General features: G+C 39.5%; 1 protein-coding gene across 1 annotated transcript in view; it reads right to left on the bottom strand.

The window, feature by feature from the left end:
- Positions 1-22,748, bottom strand: part of paplna (papilin a, proteoglycan-like sulfated glycoprotein) — a 32,654-nt gene extending 9,906 nt beyond the window's left edge. The window contains 15 exon segments of the mRNA XM_034674360.1: positions 322-402; positions 647-797; positions 923-1,105; positions 1,770-1,974; positions 3,745-3,871; positions 3,952-4,075; positions 4,200-4,372; positions 4,449-4,529; positions 4,650-4,773; positions 6,911-7,041; positions 7,133-7,235; positions 7,484-7,544; positions 12,731-12,834; positions 13,985-14,047; positions 22,716-22,748. Coding sequence (XP_034530251.1) covers positions 322-402; positions 647-797; positions 923-1,105; positions 1,770-1,974; positions 3,745-3,871; positions 3,952-4,075; positions 4,200-4,372; positions 4,449-4,529; positions 4,650-4,773; positions 6,911-7,041; positions 7,133-7,235; positions 7,484-7,544; positions 12,731-12,834; positions 13,985-14,047; positions 22,716-22,739 — 1,735 coding nt within the window. The 5' untranslated portion in view covers positions 22,740-22,748.
- Positions 22,749-25,339: the final 2,591 nt, after the last annotated feature.

The raw sequence follows: 25,339 nt of genomic DNA, 5'->3' as shown, positions 1-25,339 counted from the left end.
CAGCAGGTTGCAAGAAAGAGACGAAAAGCTGTCTTAAAAGGCAAAAACAAAAAGGTATGGACATTAAAACTTGCAGAAAATGCATCTTTGTGTAATCTAAAGCATCAATCCCTCACAGATTTCAGAGAAGCTCCTGAAAATGCAACTTGCTCTGAGGTTTTTGCATCACGTTTGACTTTGTGAGCAGTTATTAAGAGACGTTATCTTTTAGCTTATACACAAAATACCTAATCTGTGAACTCCTTCTTAATCCTGCAGAAATTACGAGCATGCTGACACCAGGACAGTCCTTTAAACCACAGAGAAACTTTAAGGTCTTACGTGTTGCTTGATCTGGCCTGATAGGCTGGAAACCGGTCTGAGTGTTGTCATGTCCTCGTGGGTCTTGCACACTGGGAACCGCTGCATGAAGAGAACAAGAACCACGATGTTAAGAGCTTAATATGAAGCTGATGTTTTGTGATTGTAGTGTGATGCTTTCATGAACTTCCTGCATGTGACAGCTTTACATTAGTTTTAGTTTATTTTCTGCAATTGTAGAAAATGAAAGCATGTGGACTTAAAGACATCACACTGCATGAATGCAAAGTAATTTATCCTGCAGGATTAAGAGGCTGTTTGTGAAGCTGTTTGTGCACATGCTCACTCTGTGGGTTGTAGCAGGACTGGGTGTTGCAGCGCTCCACAGTGGAGGGTTTGGAATGGGCGCTGCACTGGTCCACAGGGTACAGGTTCCCCTCTATGTCAGAGCACATCACCTGACGGTCTCTGGAGCCGACGCCGCAGCTTCTGGAGCACTGGAGGGAAACGTAGAGATCACAATGACGGCACAGTACGACCGGATTGGACTGGACTGGACTGGACTGGAGTGGACTGGAAGCACTCATTCATATCGGTGTGCTGTGTGTGTGTTTTTACTCACCAGTCCCCACTCTCCAGCCTGCCAGCTGATCTGTCTCGGGCTTGGGCAGGCCGCCATCTCGCAGGGTCGGGCGGCAGTCGGGCGGATCAGACCGCTGCAGGACGTTTCCTCCAGTCTCATTCCTCCTGAGCCGATACAGGAGATCTCTCTGGTCTGCTGTCCGGAGCCGCAGGTCACTGAGCACTGCAGCACACAAGAGCACACATTCAAGAGCATGTAAACACCTCAACGCTGCAACCTCAGAGCTGTGTCGTCTGATTTAGTCTCAGGAGAGTGCAAGAAAGGAAGTTAGTAGTTCAGCTTGTTGTTGTGCTTTAGGCTGAGAGGACTTTTAGCTTCACTTTGAGCCTCTCGTGTTAACTCAGATTTACTTCAAAGACTTAAATGCATCACTGGATTTAAGAAAGAGCAAAGCATTTGTTCTTCCTTGTGGATAAACTTTGCAAACCACTTAACCTTTAAAGCTTTGAGACAAAATAAAGACCTCACTTTCCATATTTTGCAGCTGCAGAGAAACATGTCTGCCCGCTGCTTAAATATGATTTTCATACTGTTTTCCATCCTTACTTCACCAGAAAAGATACCGCCACAGTCAAACTTCATGCATGTTTGACCCTTAATGAAGTAAATGCGTCTTTTTAAGTCTTATGATGGTCACTTTTAGCTTTTGTCTTTATTTCACTTTGCTCAGGGCGTATATTTTATCCTGAAATTGTGCAGAGATAAAACAAATGCAGTATTGGGTATAAATTCAAAAATACAGCACAGTGCATATGTTCTACAATAAGTGCATTCATCACTGAGCTTTTCAGAGTGTCTACTCTTGATACTCTCTCATCTTACTCACCGCGCTCCATCTACTTGCTCTGTACTCTGCACACTGCTGCATGTTGCAGGTCTGCAGAGAGAGAGGAGCCTCGGTGTAGGCGGCACAAACGGCGTCCTCCACCACCCGGGGACCAGACGCATCATTGGAGACGCACTCCACGCGGCGCACCTGAGAGCCTCCACCACAGGTAACCGAGCAGGTGTTCCACTCTCCGGTTCTCCAGCTGGGAAAGAGCGGGAGGAGGAGGAGGGGAGAGAGAAGTGTGAGGTTGCTGTTAGGTACTAGAAAATAAAGACTTCTCTCCCAAAGAAGAGAGAAGTGACTGTAAGGAGGATATCTTAGAAGGATTAGTGTTCAATGTTTTTTTTTTTGTGCAACACCAGTCAGCTGTTTCAATCACTAACTTTGATTAGCACAGAGAAAAGTGTGGATTATGGGATATCCTAATGATGTAAGGGTGCTGTATCTTATATTTTGGACTAATGAGGGAGGCTGTAACAAAAAAAAGACAAGTATCTGTTTAAAAAGCAAAAAGCAAAAGCTTAAGGAAATCTTTGTTCCTCCTCTCAGACTTAAAGGAGCAAACTTTGCAAAACAAATCAGAGACATCACACCTTCTTCTTCTTCTTCTTACTCTCTTTTGACGAAAGTGAACTTTTAAAATGATTTATGTGGATTATTCTCAAGCTAAGATGTCCCCATAAGGTGCTGTTTATAACTGTGTTTTAATTTTACATCACAGCTGCAGCAGGAAGCATGAAGACTCTGCAGCAACTTAACTACGGTGTGCCAAAAGGGACAAATAGCACGCAATTGGGGAAAAAGTAACACATTCTTTGGATTAAAAATGCAAGTTTTGAAGTTATTGCATGAATTAAACTTCCAGTTTTTGCTAATGTTCATGTGTCAGAGATCTTTCCAACGTGTAAAAGAGGTTTGTTTATGAATGTGAAGGTGTGAGAACATGTGAGGGTGCCTGATTTAGGAAATGCTCTTGTTTTGGATGCTTGTATGAAACAGGATTTATGTTTTTCTGCGACTCAGAAATGTTAAAACACTACATGACTGTGTTAAAACTACAAGTCCTTTAAGAGACAGCAAGAAAATCTAGGAACTGAACTACGACGAGTCAGCGACTCCCAGCTGGAGGAATAAAGAGTTTAAAACCTGCAGGTTAGTTTGAACAGACGCTGATCACTAGAAGCAGCTTTTACAGAGAGGACTATGACTAGTCTAACTATTCTCTGCACACATGAACCACTCAGAGACGTGAGCACCCATTGTTCTGGTCTGAGTCTTTACATTGAGGGGTGATGAGGGTTCAGGCAGAGCTTCATAAACGTCTCAGGTTTCTGAGCAGCAGCAGCATCAAAGACAAGAAGCAGGAAATACCAGAGAGTCACTGACTGCAGCCCCGACTGTTTACTACCACAACACTACTGCAGGGTCCCATTCAGATTCCCCCCTTAACACCAACCCCCCATGACGACCTTTGACCTGTGGACACCTCACAGCACTTCAGCTACTCTACAGGACGGGGGGCAGAGAGTGTGACAGTTTGCAGACAGCAGCCCAGCTCAGGGTTCAGGTACAGGAGGATTCAGGAGGTTAAAGGAGGAGGAGGGTGTTTGATGGAGACCGTGAAGTCGCCCTGCAGAGACATTCGGTTTGTCAGAGACATGTGGGGACCATTAAGAGGCTGAAATAAGATCTCTGAGCTGGACTGTTGCCCCGCGCCTGCGTTCTCATCCAGAATGGGGGAACAGGCTTCAACACACACACTGCAGCTTTCTAACACATCACTACTTCTACTGCTACCTCTACAGACCCTGGGTTACCTGTACACATAGACTCTGGGTCTTTCTGAGGATCGCCACAACTTTGGTGGATACTGGTACGCCATCCTTTCAGACAGTCATAAACCAAGAAGAGTCAGAACGCTGCTCTGAGATCATCTTCAGTACAACATGGAGCAACAAAGCTGGGACTTTACCTGCGGGTCTGAGGGCATGGATGGGGGTTGCATGTCCGGTTGGTTTGAGGCCTGGGCAGAGATGCGCACAGGTAGTCAGGGTAGGACTCGTTATCGATGGTGCAGAAGACCAAACGAGACTGGTAGCCTGATGATGGAGAGAAAGGAGATGTTTTAACTTCCAGTGATTTAAGAGATCTCATTAATAGTGCTGCTTCAGACCCTGACCTGATCCACACTCTCTGCTGCAGGTCGACCAGGACCCAAAGCTCCAGTAGTATCCCTCTCTGGAGCGTCCGTTGGGGAGGTAGTACTCGTACTCCACTCCCTGGTTTGGCTCCTGGCTGATCAGCTGAGAGGAGATACATGTTCACATAATTAAACTCTAATTTTAAAGACTTTGGTTTCAAGATTTTGGTACAAAACTGAGAAGAAACTGAAATACAAAATCTGAAACAAGAGCTTTTCAGTCTCACCTCAACGACCAGAGGCTCAGTGGTGGGGCCACGTCCGATGATGGTCTCAGGGACGTTGTCTCCCTCGGCTCCTCTCTGGTAGTACAGCATGGTGCCGGCAATGGGAGTCGCTCTGGAGAACTCGATTACCCAGTGTCCATTGAGGTAGTACTCCCCACGCAGGTTCTTGATGGCTGCTCAGACAAAGAGGTCACATTAATGAGGTTCTTTTTCCTCTGCTAGTTCAGTTTCTTCAAACACCGAACTCACCGATGTAGTTACGTGTTGCTACGGTTTCTCTGATGCTGATGGTGGTGGCTCCGACAGGGATGATGAACATCTGGTTGTAGCCTGATAAACATAAAGAAAGTAACCTTGAACAAATACAGACGACAGAATGCTGCAAACTCAAACGACACTGAAGCAGATGTGATGATTCAGAGGCACATTGGTTTGATCCTTGCAGCGTACCGTTTGGCAGGTCGCGCACGGTGAAGGTGTTGTGGACGCGGTAGCAGGACTGTCCGTTGCCCCCACACTGCAGGCAGGGGTCTTCCTGCTGAGGAGACTCCAAAATGTTGTCACAGCCCAGACGCTGCAGAAGGAGAGAGAGAGACGAGAAACATGAGCATTGAATGGACGAAGTTACTCTTTCCTTGCAGGGACATGAAGCTGACGTCAGGCTTTTTGTCCGAGTCTTTCATAATGTGTTCTGCATTTTTTACTCCAAATACTTGCAAAACCTCCAATGATTTCAAAAATTGCATCTCTTTTTAAACCTTCTGCAGCATCAAAAACAAATCATTTTCTGTTTCCAGAGACGACCTAAAGCCTGAGAGCACAAACATCTCTAAAATGATTGAGTTACAGAGCTGCTTGTCTGATACTGATCTTCAAAAACCCCCCCTGAAGGAACTCAAACAGAATGAGGAGGGTGAGAGAGGTGGCCAAGCTTTCACTGAAAGTAGAATGTGCACAAAATAAAACTTTAAATGCAAAACTCTGTTCACAAAATATCTGTTTAAGCTGCCAAACCAAACACCAAACCTGATTTAATGAGGCAGAGGAAGCACAATGCCTCTGCAATCATCAAACCAGAAACTCAAATCTGGACGTGGAGGTCAGAGGAGTGACGGTTTAAGAAGGTAAAGAGACGTTATGTTCCCAAATTAAGAGCTGAGGACGGAGCGGGTTTAGGATCTCTGCTCCCTCGGAGGAGGTGATGAAGACATGATGACAGAGGTTAAACAGAGGAGGTGTTTCATGAGGAGGAGGCTGCTGTGATAATAACATGAGAACAAAATGAGAGCAGGAGAAGTGTTTGACATTACCACGGAGTGAAACTAATCTTTGATCCCGCTGCTCTGCTTCTCTGACCGAGTCCAGACTGATCAAGGTAAAGTTTGCATGATGTGAACCTCTGGAAAACTTTAAACCTGTGACTTTTATTCATCACAGTAAAAGCACACAGACTGACTGATGCTGAAATGTGATCGAATGTGCAGAAACGTTGGTTGCATTTGTCTCCCCTGCTGTGACTGACCTCTCCTTACAGTACATACAGTTATCATCAGAGCAGACACCTTCAGGGCAGAGGGCAGGGTCAGACAGGGAGCAGAACACTGTGCATTAAATTAAACTCCTGTTATGTAACTATTAATGCTACAAAAAGGACAGGAAAAGCTTCCAAATAAGAGAGATCCCTCCACAGAGGAGGTCACGTTTTGGTGAAGTTAGTTTGTCTCTTTCTGAGCGATATTTCTTGTTAGACTACCAGACTTATTTTTTAGGAAACTTGGACCAAAAAAGCAACCTGTTAAAGTTTAGACTGAATCCAACCACAGACTTCATTTAAGAAGCGTGCAGAGCCAAAGTGACATCACCCTTTGGTTTGCTGACTAACACTTTAACTCCCCCACTAAGCCATCTCAGCTGTTGTCAGCTTGGTTTATGGAGCCAAGAGTGGAAACGTTTCGGTGCAATTCCAGTACGTGCTTTATAGGTCAACAATAAAACCTTTGAATCAATTCTAAAGTGTATGGTGAGACAATGAAGTGAAGCTAAAACAGGAAGGCTATGGTCTCTCTTTTTAGTTATGGTGAGGAGTCGAGCTGCTGCATTTAGGATGAGATGCCACTCGTGCAAACTCTGTTGGTTAAGACGTGTGTACAAAGAGTTATAGTGGTCCAAACGGGAGGAAATAAAAGCATTTAGGATGGTCTCAAGGGTTTTTTCTGTAAGAGACCTATCTTTGGAGCTGCCATTTGCATATTTGGGGACAGAGAGCCCAAATGTGGAGATTTAGAGATTTAATATCAAGATTTAGCTGCAGGAAAATCTAAGATATCTAACATGTAAGGTCCCAGATGAAGGTGTTCAGTGTGTTAAGATGGTTAAAAGCACTGGGATTAAAAGACAGGTAGAGCAGGGTATCATCTGCATATGAGCGAAGACTCATATTGTGTCTGTGGATGATGTGCCTCTGAGGTTCCTCAAAGGAAGAAGGAGATGCATTTTCAGCTGTTAAAAAGTTGCAATCAGAGGTTAGCTGCTAACAGATTTGGTGGCTGTCATGTGAGATTAAAATCAGCTTTTCTGGCCTCTTTGTTTTGTGAGGGAAAGGATATGAGAGATGATTGGAGATTATCCTGTCGGGGTCGTGAGTATAATTTCAGGAAGCACAAATCAAGACTTTTTGATCTCATTGTGTGTTCATTTTCTGCCCCTCCTACCTTGCAGACTCCATCCACACAGACATCCCTCCGCCCGGGATGACACGGCGTCCCGTCGACCACGGTGGTGCGCTGACGATAGAAAAAGTTCTCTCCTCTCGGCATGCAGTTCAGCTCACAGGGGTTCTCAGCTGTAAGAGTAAGAGACAAAACTCAGTTAGTCTAAAGAGGCTTTTACAGCCCAAACTATCCACTACGCTCTACTTTCATTCTGCCTCTGACCTCCATAATACGGGAGCCACTTGTAGCGTTTCCCCTGGAAGTCGGTGCCGTCAAACTGGGAGCACTGCTCCTCACGGAAATCCTTTGAGCCTTCTGGACAATCCTGAGAGGGACAATAAAAGATAGAAACATTTACAGCTTTAAAACAAAGTGAAACATCCTTTAAACAGAGATCCAGTTGTTTGCAGATGATACTGTAGTTTATGCTGATGTTGTCATACTCTTGCCAGCTGTGTTACTGAAGTCTAAAGAGCATGAGCATGTTGTTCAAAGGTCTTATACTGATGAGAAAATGATCCAGAGTTTTAAAGAGAAGGAAACAGCAGAAGTTTTGGTTATATTCTGGTTTACCTGGATGTTGCAGGAGCGGTAAGACTTGTCTGGTCCCACACAGTTGTGTCCTCCATCAGCCCTGTGTGCAGACAATGAAGCATCAATATGAGACACTATCAGCTGATGTCTATGAAGATTGATCTACCTGATTCAGAGACATGCCTTTCACATTATCTTCTAAAACTTTGATAAATGAAGTTTCTCTCAAAGTCTGGGTGATAGAGCTTATAGTTAGAGCTGGATCAGACTTGGACCAGCTCTTAGTTATAAGGCTTAGACTGGCACACTGGGATCCTGTCTTTCCCTGTGACTTCCTTTAACTCTTCCTGTCCCATTAAAGTTCCTAACCATAGACCTTTCTGGAGTCCCTGAGCTCCCTTGTCTCGTAGGTTTCTCAACTACTACTATCCGTCTCTCGACTATCATCTCTCTCTCTCTTTTCATCTCCCTCTATCGCTCTCTCCAACACGGTCTCAGCAGATGTGTGTCTAACATGAGTCTGGTCCTGCTGGAGGTTTCTGCCTGTTAAAGGAAGTTTGTCCTTGCCACTGTAACTTGCTAAATGCTGCAAAGGTCTCTGCTCATGGTGGATTAAGATGAGATCAGACTGAGTCCTGTCTGTAAGATGGGACTGGATCTTATCCTGTCTTGATGTTGGGTCTTTGTTAATAATAGAACATAGAGTACGGTCTAGACCTGCTCTGTTTGGAAAGAGGATAATATTTGTTGGGATTTGGTGCTATATAACAGTTTATAAGCCCTCGTCAAATACCAGACGCTCTCAGGGTTAAAAATCAAACAACACTGCATCCTACATACTGGGTTGTTTGACCCCTGTGATCGTCTGTCTCTTCTCTGTGTTTTTGCGTGCTTCTTCAGGTGCCGGCGTTGCTGTGTGCAGGCATGGTCGGTGTTGATGTTGGGGCAGCTGCAAGTGTGGTTGTGGTGTTTTCAGTGGTTGTTTGTGTTGGTTGGCTGCTGTTGCGGTGTTCTGGCCAGAACTCATTGTTTTAGGGGGGGGGGGGGGGGGTGACGACCCCTCCACACCACTAGGTGTGTCTGTGTGTCTGTGTGTGTGTCTTTGCAGGTCTGGGTCGTCAAGGGGATGGGCTGCACCTGGGGCAGGCGGTATAAAGAGCTCTCCCAGCCGGCGTGGGTCTCTCTGGTCGGGCACCCCTCTGCTCTCACCCCGGGGCGACACCGCAGCGCGGCGCTCCTGTTGTGTTTTTGTTGTGCACTATTATCTTACTTTTGTAATAAAGTTGTAATCACTTTTGTATACTTCGTCTCCTCTCCCGTTTTTGTTGCGTCCTATGAGCCGGGACGTAACACATTTCCCATAATGCAGCAGCAGCAAGCCAACATTAAGACAGCTGTGGAAAGCCCCTGACAAAGCTGCAAAAGAGATCATTTTGAATCTGTAACTTGTCATTCATGTGTGAAATTGTCGGAGTGCCCCTTTAAGCTATAAATGTGTTTTCTTCCACCTGATCAGCCTCTAAAAAAAAAATCCACCTTTACATTTTTTCCACCTGAGCCTCTCTTTAAACTTTATGGATCATCATAATGATGCAGAAAGAGTTAATGAGTAGGTTAGTCTGCAGCGCACGTATTCAAACACAGCTCAGACTGTCTGCCAGCGCAGTGATAACAACTCTCTGCTCTGAAATTGAGAGGCATTCCTCTTTAATCTGCGCCTGTTAAAAGAAAAAAGCAACAATCGCAACCTCGACATCATCGCCGCTGAGCCCAAAAACTCACACAGACATCAGCAACAGTGAGACAGCAGATCGTTTCGCCACCCTCCCTTCCAGCCATGTTGATAACTCATGATTAAGTCACCTCCAAAAGTACCCGCCCTCGGGCCAAAGAAACAAGACATGCTTCTGCTGTCAGCACGCCAACACGCCAACTCAAAACATGTCCGAACACTCAGAGACAACATCCAGCCTTCAACTTTTCACCTGAGCATGGATCAGAAACATCAGGGCATGAGGATACGTTCAAATTAAATGTTACCTAACAAGGCAGGAGGAAGGTTATTCATGCTTATTAATGACTGATCAAACAAAATTAACCCAGATTATAGACCTTCACTGACTAAATCATAACCTTCACTTGACTGGCAGCACTTTGAAGTGTGACTCTGTTGGATGGAGGTCAGGAAATCATTTACTGAAACCAACACTGAGTGAAACGGGAGTTCCTGTAAAGCATGAGTCAACATCTGTCTAATCATAGTGCTTAAAGGTGTGATTCTGGCAAACCTGGCAGACAAGATGTGACAGAGTTACAGGCGGTAAGAGTGGGAGGGGCTTCTTCCCGTCAGATAAAGAGGGGGCACAGACTCCTGGACTGACTCACAGACGTGCATCACATGGAAAACATCCAAACACCACCGTCATCACACTAATCTAAGCCTATTGTCAACCTTTAAGTTAATAAAACTGCATTTTCCTACAGTTTGCTGTCACTTAAATGCAACATGTCAAACATCTGAATCAGAACACTGTTTGGACACGTTAAAGGAACAGCTCATTACAGGCATGTTGTGCCTGGTGGGTGTTTTTCTTCTTCAACCAAAGCAGAATCTAGATCACGCTTTTATCAAATCCCCTCAGATCCATCGCTTAATTATGGAGACACACCTGCACACTGCGGTAAACACAGCAGGGGGATGACCTTTAACATGAACTATGGTGAAGAAGTTCAATCAATCAATCAAGCTTTATTTATAACGCACCTTTCATACAAATCAAATGCAATTCAAAGAGCTTTACAGCGACTGAAAAAAACAGAAGCAGAAATAAAATAATGGAAAGACATATTAAAACAAAAAAGGGTTTAAAATAGAGACTAATGCACACAGACAACAATGAAATATGTGTAATTAAAATAAGTTAAAGCATCAGATTAATATTAAGAATATAGATAGTATGTGTAGGCATGGCTGGGTTTATATATGTATGCAAGCTGATGGGTGAGGGTAGGTATGTGTATGGGTCCGTGAATGTATGTACAAATATACCTTATCTTTTCAACATTAGGTACACTGCTGTGTTTGTATTCCATATGAATACTCATGTGAAGGTGTCTATGTATATTTATGTAAGTATATACTGTTCTCTTAATGTCTAAATTATGAAAGAAGAGGACTGAGTTGGGTTTTGGGATTGGGGAGGGGAGGAAATGCTATATTTTTTGACTGTACTTTAGTAATGTACCTCTTTTTTCTGAAAATAAAAAAGTTGAAACAAACAAACAAACAAAAAAGATAGATAGTAAAAAATAATACATTTAAAAAGGGTAAGGATAAGAGTTGAAAATAAAATTAAGACTAAAAATAGAGTAGATAATTTCAAATTAATAAATAAAAATAAAATAAAATGAACAGTAAAAATTGATAAAATAATAAAGCAACATTTAAACCAATATAATAGTAAAAGTAAGTAATAAAATTGTTAAACCCTACATAAAAAGCCTGACTGAATAAATACGTTTTTAGTTTACGTTTAAAGTCTCAATATCTCTGTCAGCTCCTCTCAGATCCTCCTGCAGGCTGTTCCATTTGATGCAAGAGTTATTTTAAAAATGAGCGCTGACTTTGGACTCTTGCAGGCCAGGAGGTTGATATCTTTATACTGGAGGAGAGTGGACGTGCCTTTTAAAAGCATATGTGGGTGAAGGAGATGGCATCATGCAGGGGATAGGGGGGAGATTTTCAAGAAAAACGGTCACCAATAATTGAGTTTCTCAGATGTTACGAAGCCAATTAACTGAAAAATGGTGCTGAGCTGTGTATTTACTTATTTTATTTCATTAATATTATTATTTTTTTTTTTACTTTACTTTATTATTCATGTATTATTCTATTCTATTTTATTTTATTTTGTTTTATTTTATTTTATTTTATTCTATTTTACCTGTATCATTGCTATTATTATTGTTATTATATTTTTTAACTATGTTAGTACATTGTTGTTTTCCCCTGTCCTGTGTTGTAAGCTGCTGTAACAAAAGAATTTCCCCCAATGGGGGACCAATAAAGTATATCTTATTTTATCTTATCTCTTATTTATTTGGGGTGATTATGTTGTTGGTTTAATGTATATTTTATGTCAAATGTACCATTATTATTTGTCTTGCCACATAAAACACAATAAATATATCATTAAAAAATGAGCGCTGATAATTAACGTATTAACGTACATGTGCTCAGCTCTGAAGCTTTAAAACAAAACACATTTCCAACAATAAACCAGCAGCATCAGACAGATATAAGGCTTTCGATCAGGACTTTAATAATAAAATGCTGATGATGGATTTCAGGGACCATCTCGATTCAAATAAGCTGGATTGAGCATCAAACAACGTGGCTAATCTTCTCAATTCAAGCCTATGTTTACCTTAAAATATGCTCATTATATCGTGCACCTGAGGCGTGCCAGGCCCCATTTAGCTCAAAGGAAGAAGGAGGGAACTTCCCCGCCTGCATGAAGGGCGCTCAGGTGTAAACTGTTTGGAGGTATTTCACAGTTGCTATGCAAACAAGCTTTTAATATCTGCAAACCCAACTGTTCCTGTCGCTAAAATTAACCCAAACTAACTCAGCGGTGTTATTTAAACACCAGATATGTGTGCTAGTGGTCTGACTGGTGCATCCCTACCTGAGAACACTAACTAAGAATGATTGAATGCTGCTCATGACTCTTCACCCAGATGACTTATGTGTTATAAGAGAAACAGGATCTCTAAGCGACCATTCCCAAGCATTTCTCCTCCACTCCTCTCTGTCCTGTTGACTCAGGTGTGAGAGGAGCAGCTTTACAAACACACCTAAAAGTGGACAGAATGGTTTTCAAAGAGCCCGGACTCCTAGAAACCAAAACACATTCAGCAAAAGGAGCTGATTTCTTTCAACCGCATGTCTGAAGTCTTTAAAGCCAAAAAGGGGGCAAACAGAAAAATGTTCACTCCCATTGGATCCTCCTCAGCAGCCAACACCCAGCAGAGAGAGGTCTTTTAATGTGAAAGGGCCCCTCCCTGGAGTCTGTTTTGGATGTAAAACAAGCTTCAAGGCATTCTTCCACTATCAAGATTCAGTCTGCGCCCGTGAACCTCACAATTAGCTTTATTCACACAGGAAAAAAGAGAAGCCGTGTGTGTGTTCAGCTGAGTTTGACCAGGAGAGGCTGAGTTTGTACGGGAATGTTAATGTGAGGAGGTGCATTAAAAACAGATGAATAGAGAGCAGGTGAGTCCTACCTGTGTGTGACACAGCGTCTGGTTCTCATGGTCACTCCGCTGCCACAGCTGCGGCTGCATTCGCCGTAAGGACCCCACGTGTCCCAGTGATCCACATTGGGAGCCTGGACAGGAGACAAGAGATTAATATTCAGATATTTGGCACTCTTATTTTTTTGTTGTTTTCTCCTTTCAGACCAAATCACATGAATTCACTCTGAACCCCAGGTACGCCAACTTTTAAGGCCATCAACCCTCATACAGGTCAGGCCAATCACAACCACTTAAAGCTGCAGTAAGTAACTTTCAGAGTGCGCTGATTTTGGCGCCCCCTGTGGACAAAACAGTACATGCAAGTAGGGCTTTAATCCCAAAATCTTATCATTATCATTCATTGAGAATCTTTGCTGTAGAAAATGTTAAAAAGTCTTGCAGGTAGTCTTTTTATCTGACACCTTCAGTGGATTTTGGAGTCAATAATTACAATACTGATAACTCAATCTTGTCGGTGATGGTCTCGTTTTCTTTTTAAGACATAAATACACATTACTTGGGGCGCTGGTGGCCTAGCGGGTCTAAGCGCCCCATGTATTGAGGCTATAGTCCTCATCGCAGAGGTCGACGGTTCAACTCCCTGCCGGTAGACCATGTACTGCATGTCTTCCCCCTCTCTCTACTCCCCACATTTCCTGTCTCCCTTCAGCTGTCCAGTCAAAAAAGGCCAAAAGGCCAAAAATATAACTTAAAAAAATAAATACAGATTACTTTTTTAATTTCAGTCTCATGGCTAACCAGCTAAAAAAAACTCCTCACAGGATCTTTAAATAAGCTTTAAACACTGAGGAGGTTTAACTGTGATGGTGGTCCAAAAAAAGGGACAAAATTCAACAAAAGGTTTCCTTCTACATTGTGTATGACTTGAAATATTTGTCCCACCAGCTTTATTTCTTTAAGATAATTTGTTGTGCCTTTAGTGAGTGACAAGTGGTTGAGGTGGGAGTCAAAACAGCTGTCGCCTCTGTTTAACCACTGAGCTTAACCTGCAACCAAATCTGTTGTTGTGGCTAAAAGACAGATTGAATTACTACCGGCATGTTTCAGCCAGAAAGACACTTCTCTAACTTATCAATTTAAAATGTTTTAATCTGTTGCTTGTAATGGTGAGATATCTTCCACATCATCGACATGAAATAACGTGTAAAGTGTTTCTTAAGCCAGATGAAAGTCTAGCAGTTTCAGTGTTTCCTCTCAGTGTGTGATCTGCTGGAAGATTACCATGAGCGCTGGAGCCAGCAGCAGCTGGAAGACTACCAGAGACAGGAGCGTCTTCATTGTTCCCTGGAAAGAAAACAGATCCACGGTTAGTCACTGTGACGAATAGAAGCTGTTACAGATTGAGCAACTTCTCAGGGAACGAGACGGAGTTGAAGCTGCAGCTGATGTGAGACACAGGCCGACAAACATCCCAGTATCAGCACACATCCCTGTCTTTGCCCTGCAGCTCTCTGCACAATATCACCATGCATATAAATCAGTTATAACGACCTCCCTGTAAATCTTCATGCAGGTCGTCAAACTGAACATACACAGGGGCTGAAGCAGCAGCAGCTCGCTCTGCGGTTTGGTTTGCAGCCACCGACCACAGCAGATGATCACCAGCTGGATCTACATCTGTGGGTCTGCTTAGTGACACTCTCAGCTTTGAAAAGCTTGTAATTAGAAGATGTTTGTCCCGGAGAGGGAAACACACTTTCACTGAATATCCTTGAAGTTATTAGAGGCAGAGCGATCGGTCGTAAATCAATGAGTCAAACATCACAGCTTTAAGTAGAGGTGTGAGATAATAGTGATGTATTGTAGTATAATGATATTACTTAGTGTCGTGTTTCATGACGGCATCAACAGAAATGGTTTTCTTAGGTTTAATATTTATGACTTTTTCCCCTATAACATGTCTCTTGAATCAAACTAAGGAGGAGGTTGCAATTTGAACCTCCTGCTTCCACTACAGCTAATATATCATGATATATTAAGTCACTACTCACGAATAAATATCATCCCGTATCGTATCTTATCACTTTGTTTCGCACATCGTAACATATCACATCGTAACATGTCACATCATAACATGTCACATCGTAACGTATCGCAATCGTAACGTATCACATCGTAACATATCACATCGTAACGTATCACATCGTAACATATCACATCATAACATGTCACATCGTTACGTATCGCAATCGTAACGTATCACATCGTAACGTATCACATCGTAACGTATCACATCGTAACATATCACATCATAACATGTCACATCGTTACGTATCACATCGTAACGTATCACATCGTAACATATCACATCATAACATGTCACATCGTAACGTATCGCAATCGTAACGTATCACATCGTAACATATCACATCGTAACGTATCACATCGTAACATATCACATCATAACATGTCACATCGTTACGTATCGCAATCGTAACGTATCACATCGTAACGTATCACATCATAACATATCGCAATTGTTACGTATCGCAATTGTTACGTATCACATCGTAACGTATTGCAACTGTAATGTATTGCAACTGTAACGTATCGCATTGTAACTTATCGCATCGTAACATATCACATTGTAACGTATCACATCGTAACGTATCGTATCGTAACGTGTCACATCGTAACGAATCGTATCGTAACGTGTCACATTGTAACGTATCGTATCGTAACATGTCACATCGTAACGTATCGTATCGTAACGTGTCACATCGTAACGTATCGTATCGTAACGTGTCACATCGTAACGTATCATAACATATCGCATCGTAATGTATCGCAATCATAACGAATCATAACGTATCACATCGTAACATATCACATCGTAACGTATCACATCATAACGTGTCACATCGTATCGTGTCACATCGTAACGTATTGTAACATATCATATTGTAACGTATCACATCGTAACGTATCGTATCGTAACGTGTCACATCGTAACATATCACATCGTAACGTATCGTATCGTAACGTGTCACATCGTAACATATCACATCGTAACGTATCGTATCGTAACGTGTCACATCGTAACGTATCGTAACATATCACATCGTACCGTATCGCAATTGTTACGTATCACACTGTAACTTGTCGCATTGGAATGTGTCACAATCATTGTGTATCACATCGTAATGTAACTGATTAGATAGAATTGTATCGTAACGTCCTGTAACGTATTGTGAATAACCGTAACATAATGTAGCATATCGCATCGCGTAATCTTAATGTATCGCAATCATTATGTAACAGATTAAATTGAATTGTAGTGTAACGAATCGTAATGTACTGTTACGTTTTGTAAATAACTGTAACATAATGTAGCATATCGTATCGTAACTTATCGTTACGTATCGTAACATATCGTAACGTATCACATCGTAGGAAAAGGCATTATAGACTTCAACAGGAACTTGTTAGGGACTTTTTTAACTGTATTATTTATAGAGAAAATTCCCCGTCTATTAGCAGAAATGTAAAAAGTATTATTTTTACATTTCTCAATACAGCAACATTTCACAAATAAGCACAATGAGCCTAAAATCATGACGAAATGTATCTTTATCTCCCGTTTCTGTTGAGTTAAAGCCACACCTCTCACTTTAAACTCAGCTTTATCATCTCCCTCTGATATCTCCTCACCTAATTGCTTAACTGAGCTAAAAAGTGTCTCCTTTGTTGCCTGTGCAGAGGCTGTTTGTTTGTTTTTTTCAGGGTCTCTTGCTCCCCTGAGAGAGAGAGTTAGAGAGAGAGAGTGAGAGAGGTCGCAGGAGCTGCCAAAGCACCTCTGACCCTGTCTGCCTTGACGCCTGAATGCCCCGGCGATGAGGAGAGTTACCCTGCAGACATGAACGGGAAGAATAGGCAACAAGTCAGAGGGCTGGTTATGTCAGAGAGGAGAGAAGACAGACCGTCAGCACTTCTGATCTGTCTCACCTTCAGAGCAGACGTTCTCTCACCCATCTAAAGCCTTAAATTGAGCAACTCCATGATTTCATCTTCTCTACTCTGGGATCATATCAGGATTTTCTGCTGTGTTGACCAAATGTCTTTGTTTACATCTCAATAACTGCTCGGGCAAAAACAGTATCCACCCACGGATGATCTTTTTAATTACATTTAATGATTCAGTGTTCAATCCAAGGCAGAGCCAAGTCTTTGAGTTGTGGATGAATAAAGGAACAAAGGAAACACTGATCAACATCTTTCCTGTCACTTTGTGGACCAAACAGCTGACTGATTAACCAATAAATCAATCCAAATATTAATAAACAACACAAATAATCATCAGTGGTAGACCTGACTGCAAGTTTAAAGCCCATGCTTACATCTTCAGGTTGGCTTTTCTGCAGAATAAACAGTCTAAACAAAGATTTACATTTATCTTAAGAAGGATATAAAACAGGATATTTGACACTGGAGAAAATTAGACTGATAAGTGATCGTAATCTTCACAGAAATATAAACAGTGATCATTCCAGAGCACTGCAGCCAGACTGGAAACTGAGCCATAATATTATATAACAATTCTATCATTTCACAAATCAGTGTTTTGCTGAAACTAGTCACCAAATACTTCTCATACTTAAAAACAGTCTCTGCAATAAAACCCAGACATCTCCTCTTCACAGGGATTTGAACAGGCCAGTTGTTTGGGATTACTTCCACTCGTATAACTTCCATAAATCATCCGACTATCTCTCAGCTAAACTGATATTCTTGCTCATCCCGACCATAATTGAGCAGCGAGCCATTAAAAGCATTCCTGCATCCCTCACTTTGTATTGTACCAGCTCATAAAGCCTTCAGCCCTCCGGCTGTACAAGCTTTTATTCATCCAAATGAACTATTATTCATCAGTCAGCCGGGGCATGCTCTGTCTTGTGTCCTGTTTAGTGTGTCTGTACCAGGAACCTGGTCAGTCTACAGAGTTAAACCCTGAGCCCTGAGGAGATCAGATGTTTGATATCACTTAAATACTCAATAATAAATTAACTGTGTAAGTTTCCTCCCCTGGAGTGACCCTGTGTGCTGCATATAATGTAATCAGAGTAACATGACCTTGTCTGGAAGTCTTCTAAGTATTTGTTCTCCCTAATATTTTCATCATCCATTAATATTCCAGTAAACTGATGGTGGCATGTAAAGGCAGGTTCGATTTAAACTCCCATGTAGTGACATCCCTGTCTTAACACCACATAATGCTCCTTCAGCTTAAAATGAAAGTAAATGTTGAGATCTGGTTTAATAAATCTGTGAAACAAACACTTTCTTTAAAGTTTCCTCTGAGTGAATATTTTCGTCCTCTCCACACTGACATAAAGTAGTTTTCCTCAGAGTACCTCTCAGGTAAAGTTGAAGTGACACATGAGGAAGCTGTGAGGATAGTTATCCGTGATATAAAGAGTCTACTCACCCTCCTGAGTGGTCTAAATTGCTGTTTCTCGGAGTCCTAACCCGCCGGTGGATCCTCGGGTCCGGACCGTGCAGGACTGGATTCAGGAGCTTAGACTTGAAGATGCGTCTGAGCGCAGATCTGCAGAGTCCTGGTATATGAGGAGAGTTCTCTGACTATGGATCTTTGTCTCCCTCTCCCCCCTCTCTCTCTGTGAGTCTGTCAGGAAACCAACAGGACGGAGGAGACTCAGAGGAGAAAGTCCTGTTTGGTTGATCCTCCTCTGCGGCGTCATCAGCGCGCTTTTTAACAGCAGCTGGGTCAGCCCCTCCTGACAGCGCGCGCTCTTTACGCACAGCCTGTAATTCAGACTGTCCAAATAACATTTCATCAACGTGTCCGGTTGTTGTTTGGCCCCCATAAAGCATGTTCTCATGGAGGTTTGGGAAATATTGTATCATTATGATCCCCCTCCACTGAACATGCAGGCTAATGCCAGGTTTTCACTCAGCCAGCTCCCTTTAAGGACCTGAGTGTGATGGTAAGGACAGGCTGTTATTTAAAGATGAAGGCTGGTTTCATATGTTAACTGTAGATGTAACAGACTCTCTGTGAGCTGTATGGATCTTAAGGATGTAACAGACTCTCTGTGAGCTGTATGGATCTTAAGGATGTAACAGACTCTCTGTGAGCTGTATGGATCTTAAGGATGTAACAGGCTCTCTGTGAGCTGTATGGATCTTAAGGATGTAACAGGAAGATTTAAGCCTTTAATCAAAGAGCTATTTCATCAGGCTAAACTGTCTTCATCAGAACAGCAGAACAAGAACTTATCCAAACCTCACTCCTCATAAAGACACATAAATAATGACTCTATGATGTAGATCTCACTTATGGAGAAATCTGTTTTATTGTGATATAAAGTCACAGAAACACCAACTTTAGATTCCATAGGTTACAATACGAAACAATATGATGCAATACAATAGATACAATACGTAAATATACGATACGTAAATATACAATACGTAAATATACAATACGTAAATATACGATACGTAAATATACAATACGTAAATATACAATACGTAAATATAAGATACGTAAATATACAATACGTAAATATACAATACGTAAATAAACGATACGTAAATATAAGATACGTAAATATACGATACATAAATATACGATACGTAAATATACGATACGTAAATATAAGATACGTAAATATACGATACGTAAATATACGATACGTAAATATAAGATACGTAAATATACAATACGTAAATAAACGATACGTAAATATAAGATACGTAAATATACGATACATAAATATACAATACGTAAATATACGATACATAAATATACAATACGTAAATATACGATACGTAAATATACAATACGTAAATATACGATACGTAAATATAAGATACGTAAATATACGATACGTAAATATACAATACATAAATATACGATACGTAAATATACGATACGTAAATATAAGATACGTAAATATACGATACGTAAATATACGATACGTAAATATAAGATACGTAAATATACAATACGTAAATAAACGATACGTAAATATAAGATACGTAAATATACGATACATAAATATACAATACGTAAATATACGATACATAAATATACAATACGTAAATATACGATACGTAAATATACAATACGTAAATATACGATACGTAATATAAGATACGTAAATATACGATACGTAAATATACTATATGTAAATATACAATACAATAGATACGATACAATACGTAAATATACGATACGTAAATATACAATACGTAAATATACGATACGTAAATATAAGATACGTAAATATACGATACATAAATATAAGATACGTAAATATACAATACAAAAAAATACAATACATAAATATACGATATGTAAATATACGATACGTAAATATACGATACGTAAATATACGATACGTAAATATACGATACGTAAATATAAGATACGTAAATGTACAATACAAAAAAATACAATACATAAATATACGATATGTAAATATACGATACGTAAATATACAATACGTAAATATACAATACATAAATATACGATATGTAAATATACAATACGTAAATATAAGATACGTAAATATACAATACGTAAATATACAATACATAAATATACGATATGTAAATATAAAAAACGTAAATATACAATACGTAAATATACAATACATAAATAAACGATATGTAAATATACGATATGTAAATATACAATACGTAAATATAAGATACGTAAATATACAATACGTAAATATAAGATACGTAAATATACAATACGTAAATATAAAAAACGTAAATATACAATACGTAAATATACAATACATAAATATACGATATGTAAATATACAATACGTAAATATACAATACGTAAATATACAATACGTAAATATAAAATACGTAAATATACAATACGTAAATATAAAAAACGTAAATATACAATACCTAAATATACAATACATAAATATACGATACGTAAATATACAGTACGTAAATATACGACACGTGAATATACAATACGGGAATATACAATACGGAAATATACAATATGTACATATACAATACGTAAATATAAGATACGTAAATATACGATACGTAAATATACGATACGTAAATATAAGATACGTAAATATACAATACGTAAATAAACGATACGTAAATATAAGATACGTAAATATACGATACATAAATATACAATACGTAAATATACGATACATAAATATACAATACGTAAATATACGATACGTAAATATACAATACGTAAATATACGATACGTAAATATAAGATACGTAAATATACGATACGTAAATATACAATACATAAATATACGATACGTAAATATACGATACGTAAATATAAGATACGTAAATATACGATACGTAAATATACGATACGTAAATATAAGATACGTAAATATACAATACGTAAATAAACGATACGTAAATATAAGATACGTAAATATACGATACATAAATATACAATACGTAAATATACGATACATAAATATACAATACGTAAATATACGATACGTAAATATACAATACGTAAATATACGATACGTAAATATAAGATACGTAAATATACGATACGTAAATATACTATATGTAAATATACAATACAATAGATACGATACAATACGTAAATATACGATACGTAAATATACAATACGTAAATATACGATACGTAAATATAAGATACGTAAATATACGATACATAAATATAAGATACGTAAATATACAATACAAAAAAATACAATACATAAATATACGATATGTAAATATACGATACGTAAATATACGATACGTAAATATACGATACGTAAATATACGATACGTAAATATAAGATACGTAAATGTACAATACAAAAAAATACAATACATAAATATACGATATGTAAATATACAATACGTAAATATACAATACGTAAATATACAATACATAAATATACGATATGTAAATATACAATACGTAAATATAAGATACGTAAATATACAATACGTAAATATACAATACATAAATATACGATATGTAAATATAAAAAACGTAAATATACAATACGTAAATATACAATACATAAATAAACGATATGTAAATATACGATATGTAAATATACAATACGTAAATATAAGATACGTAAATATACAATACGTAAATATAAGATACGTAAATATACAATACGTAAATATAAAAAACGTAAATATACAATACGTAAATATACAATACATAAATATACGATATGTAAATATACAATACGTAAATATACAATACGTAAATATACAATACGTAAATATAAAATACGTAAATATACAATACGTAAATATAAAAAACGTAAATATACAATACCTAAATATACAATACATAAATATACGATACGTAAATATACAGTACGTAAATATACGACACGTGAATATACAATACGGGAATATACAATACGGAAATATACAATATGTACATATACAATACGTAAATATACGATACGTGAATATACAATACGGAAATATACAATACGGAAATATTCGATTCGATCTGATATGATACGCGTGACACGATATGAAATGATACGAAACAATACAAAATGATAAAATACGAAAGCGCAACACGAAACGACACAATACCAAATGATACGAAACGATCCGATAAGATATGAAACAACGAGATACAATACAATTCGATTCAATTTGATCAATACAAGAAGAAACGATACAAAACGATACGCGGGACACGATACGAAATGATACGAAACAATACGATATGAAATGATAGGATACAATAAGACGGGACACAACATGTTACAATGCAATACGATGTGACACGTCAGATATATTTACGTATTGTTTATGTTTGACGAAAAAATAGCTTTTGGCGGTTTCAGGTTAGCTTGCGGTTAGCTTGCGGTTAGCGCTAAGGGACTCTGGATGGGCAAAAACATCTTTTTTGACGCTCTTTTGTTTAGATTTCTGTTTATAGATATTCATTTAATTCTGCATTGTATTGTTGTCAGGTCACCATCGTTGGGATCAAGGATAACATCAAGGCAGATGCTCTCTATACGGACTTTCTTAAATGCAACTGGTTCCTGTTGATACAGATATGGATATTCGTACTTGTATGGTATGAATGCAAACAAAAACCTTTCCAACTCCAAAGGACGTTTTTCTTAAACTTCAACAAACAGAAATCTAAACACCAGTCAGTGATTTACTGAATAAGGAAAACTGTTATATTCAACACCAGTTTTACTTGTTGTCTAAAATTTAAACCTGAAACCATGCATGGTTTACTGTCGGAGAGCAGAATGTATTTATACATCTCAAGATGGGTTTTATAAAGGATTTAATTTGAATTAAAAACAGTAAATTAGTAGCTAGATATAAAAAAAAGATTTGGTGGGTTTTGCAAATGAAAGATAGAGCCCAGTTTCCAGGATCCAAACTGAGTGTGTTAAAAAAGCAAAAACCAAAATGTAAATCAGTCCCTGAAGCTAATCTCTCATTTGGTGTTCACAATTCAAAGATCGAATGCACATAAACAAACATTTAAATCTGACATTCAGAGAATAAATCCCACCATGAACATGTGAAGAATGCATGGAGACAACATGTACACGTGATTATTTTGGGTTTTAAAGGGCAAACCACCTTCGCCACTACTAAAGCTATGTTTAAACATCTGCCCATTTTTTCCCAAAGATTGTACCTCCAGCCCTCCCCTCTTCTCTCCACACTTCAGGGGGTGAGGTTTTTCAAAACATCCCAACTGGCATTTAAAATCAAACACCCAAAACTACAGAGTTCTGCTGCTGTGGGCCGGGGTAAAAATACATTTTGGGTGTAATGTGTGTTTGTCTTCGGATTCATTCAGTTGGAGACAAATTTTTCCTCACATGTTTAAGCCCAAAGAAAAACGACTTTGACGCCACTGAAACCAATCAGGCCACATGTTTGTTTATCTGGTTACACTGGAGGATCGCTTTCCATGTTGAGGCCAGACAGAGAGACTGAAAGGCTTTATAATAAATGTTTATGATATGAAACACTCTGCATGTAACCAGAAAACCAAAAGGAAGGGTCCAACCAAATCAGACCAGGAATCTACTGAGCTCTTTGTTAGACTAAACCTCACTGAGGTTCAATGGACCATCAAAATAAATTCAATTACCTCCTTCGACCCATCTTTACCTCCTCATAGATGAAAGTCAACTTTTCAAGAAAGCATATCAAGTCGGTCCAGTTTCCTAAACAGCTTTTGTCAGATATTCAAAGCGGTTTGCAGCACATGAAGGTTTCTCTTACTGTGCACAAGGCTGCTTTCATTACCGTCATGATGACATGTTTTACTAGGAAAGTCAAAGTACATTTACAGCAGCATTGAGTCATCATTTTTATATCATGCTACAGATGTTTTGGTTTTGCTTATGTAGTTTTTCTTGCTAAGGAAAGTTGTGCTTGTTGGTTTTGAATGTGCAGACATATTTTTAATTGTAATTTCTTCATAGTTTGAACTTTCATAGCTAATCAAAGGGCTGGTGTTGGAAACTAGCTTATCTTATATGTACATACAGTGCACCATTATTTTTTCTCTTTACCATACGTGTCTCTTACCGATGAAATAAAACTACATTTATATTTATATTAAACTGTAAAAAAAGGATTCTCAACCTTTCTTTATAATAATAATAATAATACATTTTATTTAGAAGCGCCTTTCAGAGCACTCAAGGTCGCTTTACAGACAGATAAAAAACACAATAAATAAAACAACACGATAAGATAAATAAAAACAACAAGCAAAGTAACACCAAGTTAAAAATGAAGCAGTGGAAATGAAGCAGGGAATGCAGTTTGAAACAGATGGGTTTTGAGTTTTGATTTGAAGAGGGGTAGTGAGTCAGAGTTTCGGATGTCCAGTGGGAGTGAGTTCCAGAGTTGGGGAGCAGAGCGACTGAAAGCTCTGCTCCCCATGGTGCTGAGACGGGCAGGGGGGCACAGAGAGGTGGAGGGAGGAGGAAGACCTGAGGGAGCGAGAGGGGGTGACGATGTGGAGGAGATCAGAGAGATACGGGGGGGAGAGGTTGTGGACGGCCTTGAAAGTGTAGAGGAGGATTTTGAAATTGATTCTGAGTTTGACCGGTAGCCAGTGGAGCTGCTGGAGGATGGGGGTGATGTGGTGAAAGGAGGGGGTTCTAGTGATGATGCGGGCTGCAGAGTTTTGGACCAGTTGAAGTTTATGGAGGGATTTGTGAGGGACACCGAAGAGGAGTGAATTACAATAATCGATACGGGAGGTGAGAGTCATGTCCCCCAGGAGTAATATTGTAGGTTTTTGAGGCCCCCTCCATGTAGCTCTCCTTCCTCCCTACTTCCATCAATCTACTCAACAATCTGCGCTAACATAATGCAATAGTATGAGTACGAGGGCTGACTTACTCTTGCCCTAAATGGATTGGCACCATCCTACTTGGCCGATCTTCTCCATGCTCACAACCCAACCCGAGCACTGAGGTCAACAAAGCAGCTGCTCCTGGATGTGCCTAAAAGTTGCCTTAAAACCCGGGGAGACCGAGCCTCAGCAGCAGCGGCCCCCAAGCTCTGGAATGGCTTGCCACTCCAATGAAGATCGGCCCCCACTGT

Source organism: Notolabrus celidotus, chromosome 22 (assembly GCF_009762535.1).
Source record: "Notolabrus celidotus isolate fNotCel1 chromosome 22, fNotCel1.pri, whole genome shotgun sequence".
NCBI lineage: Eukaryota > Metazoa > Chordata > Actinopteri > Labriformes > Labridae > Notolabrus > Notolabrus celidotus.
This window is presented reverse-complemented; position numbering and strand designations above follow the sequence as displayed.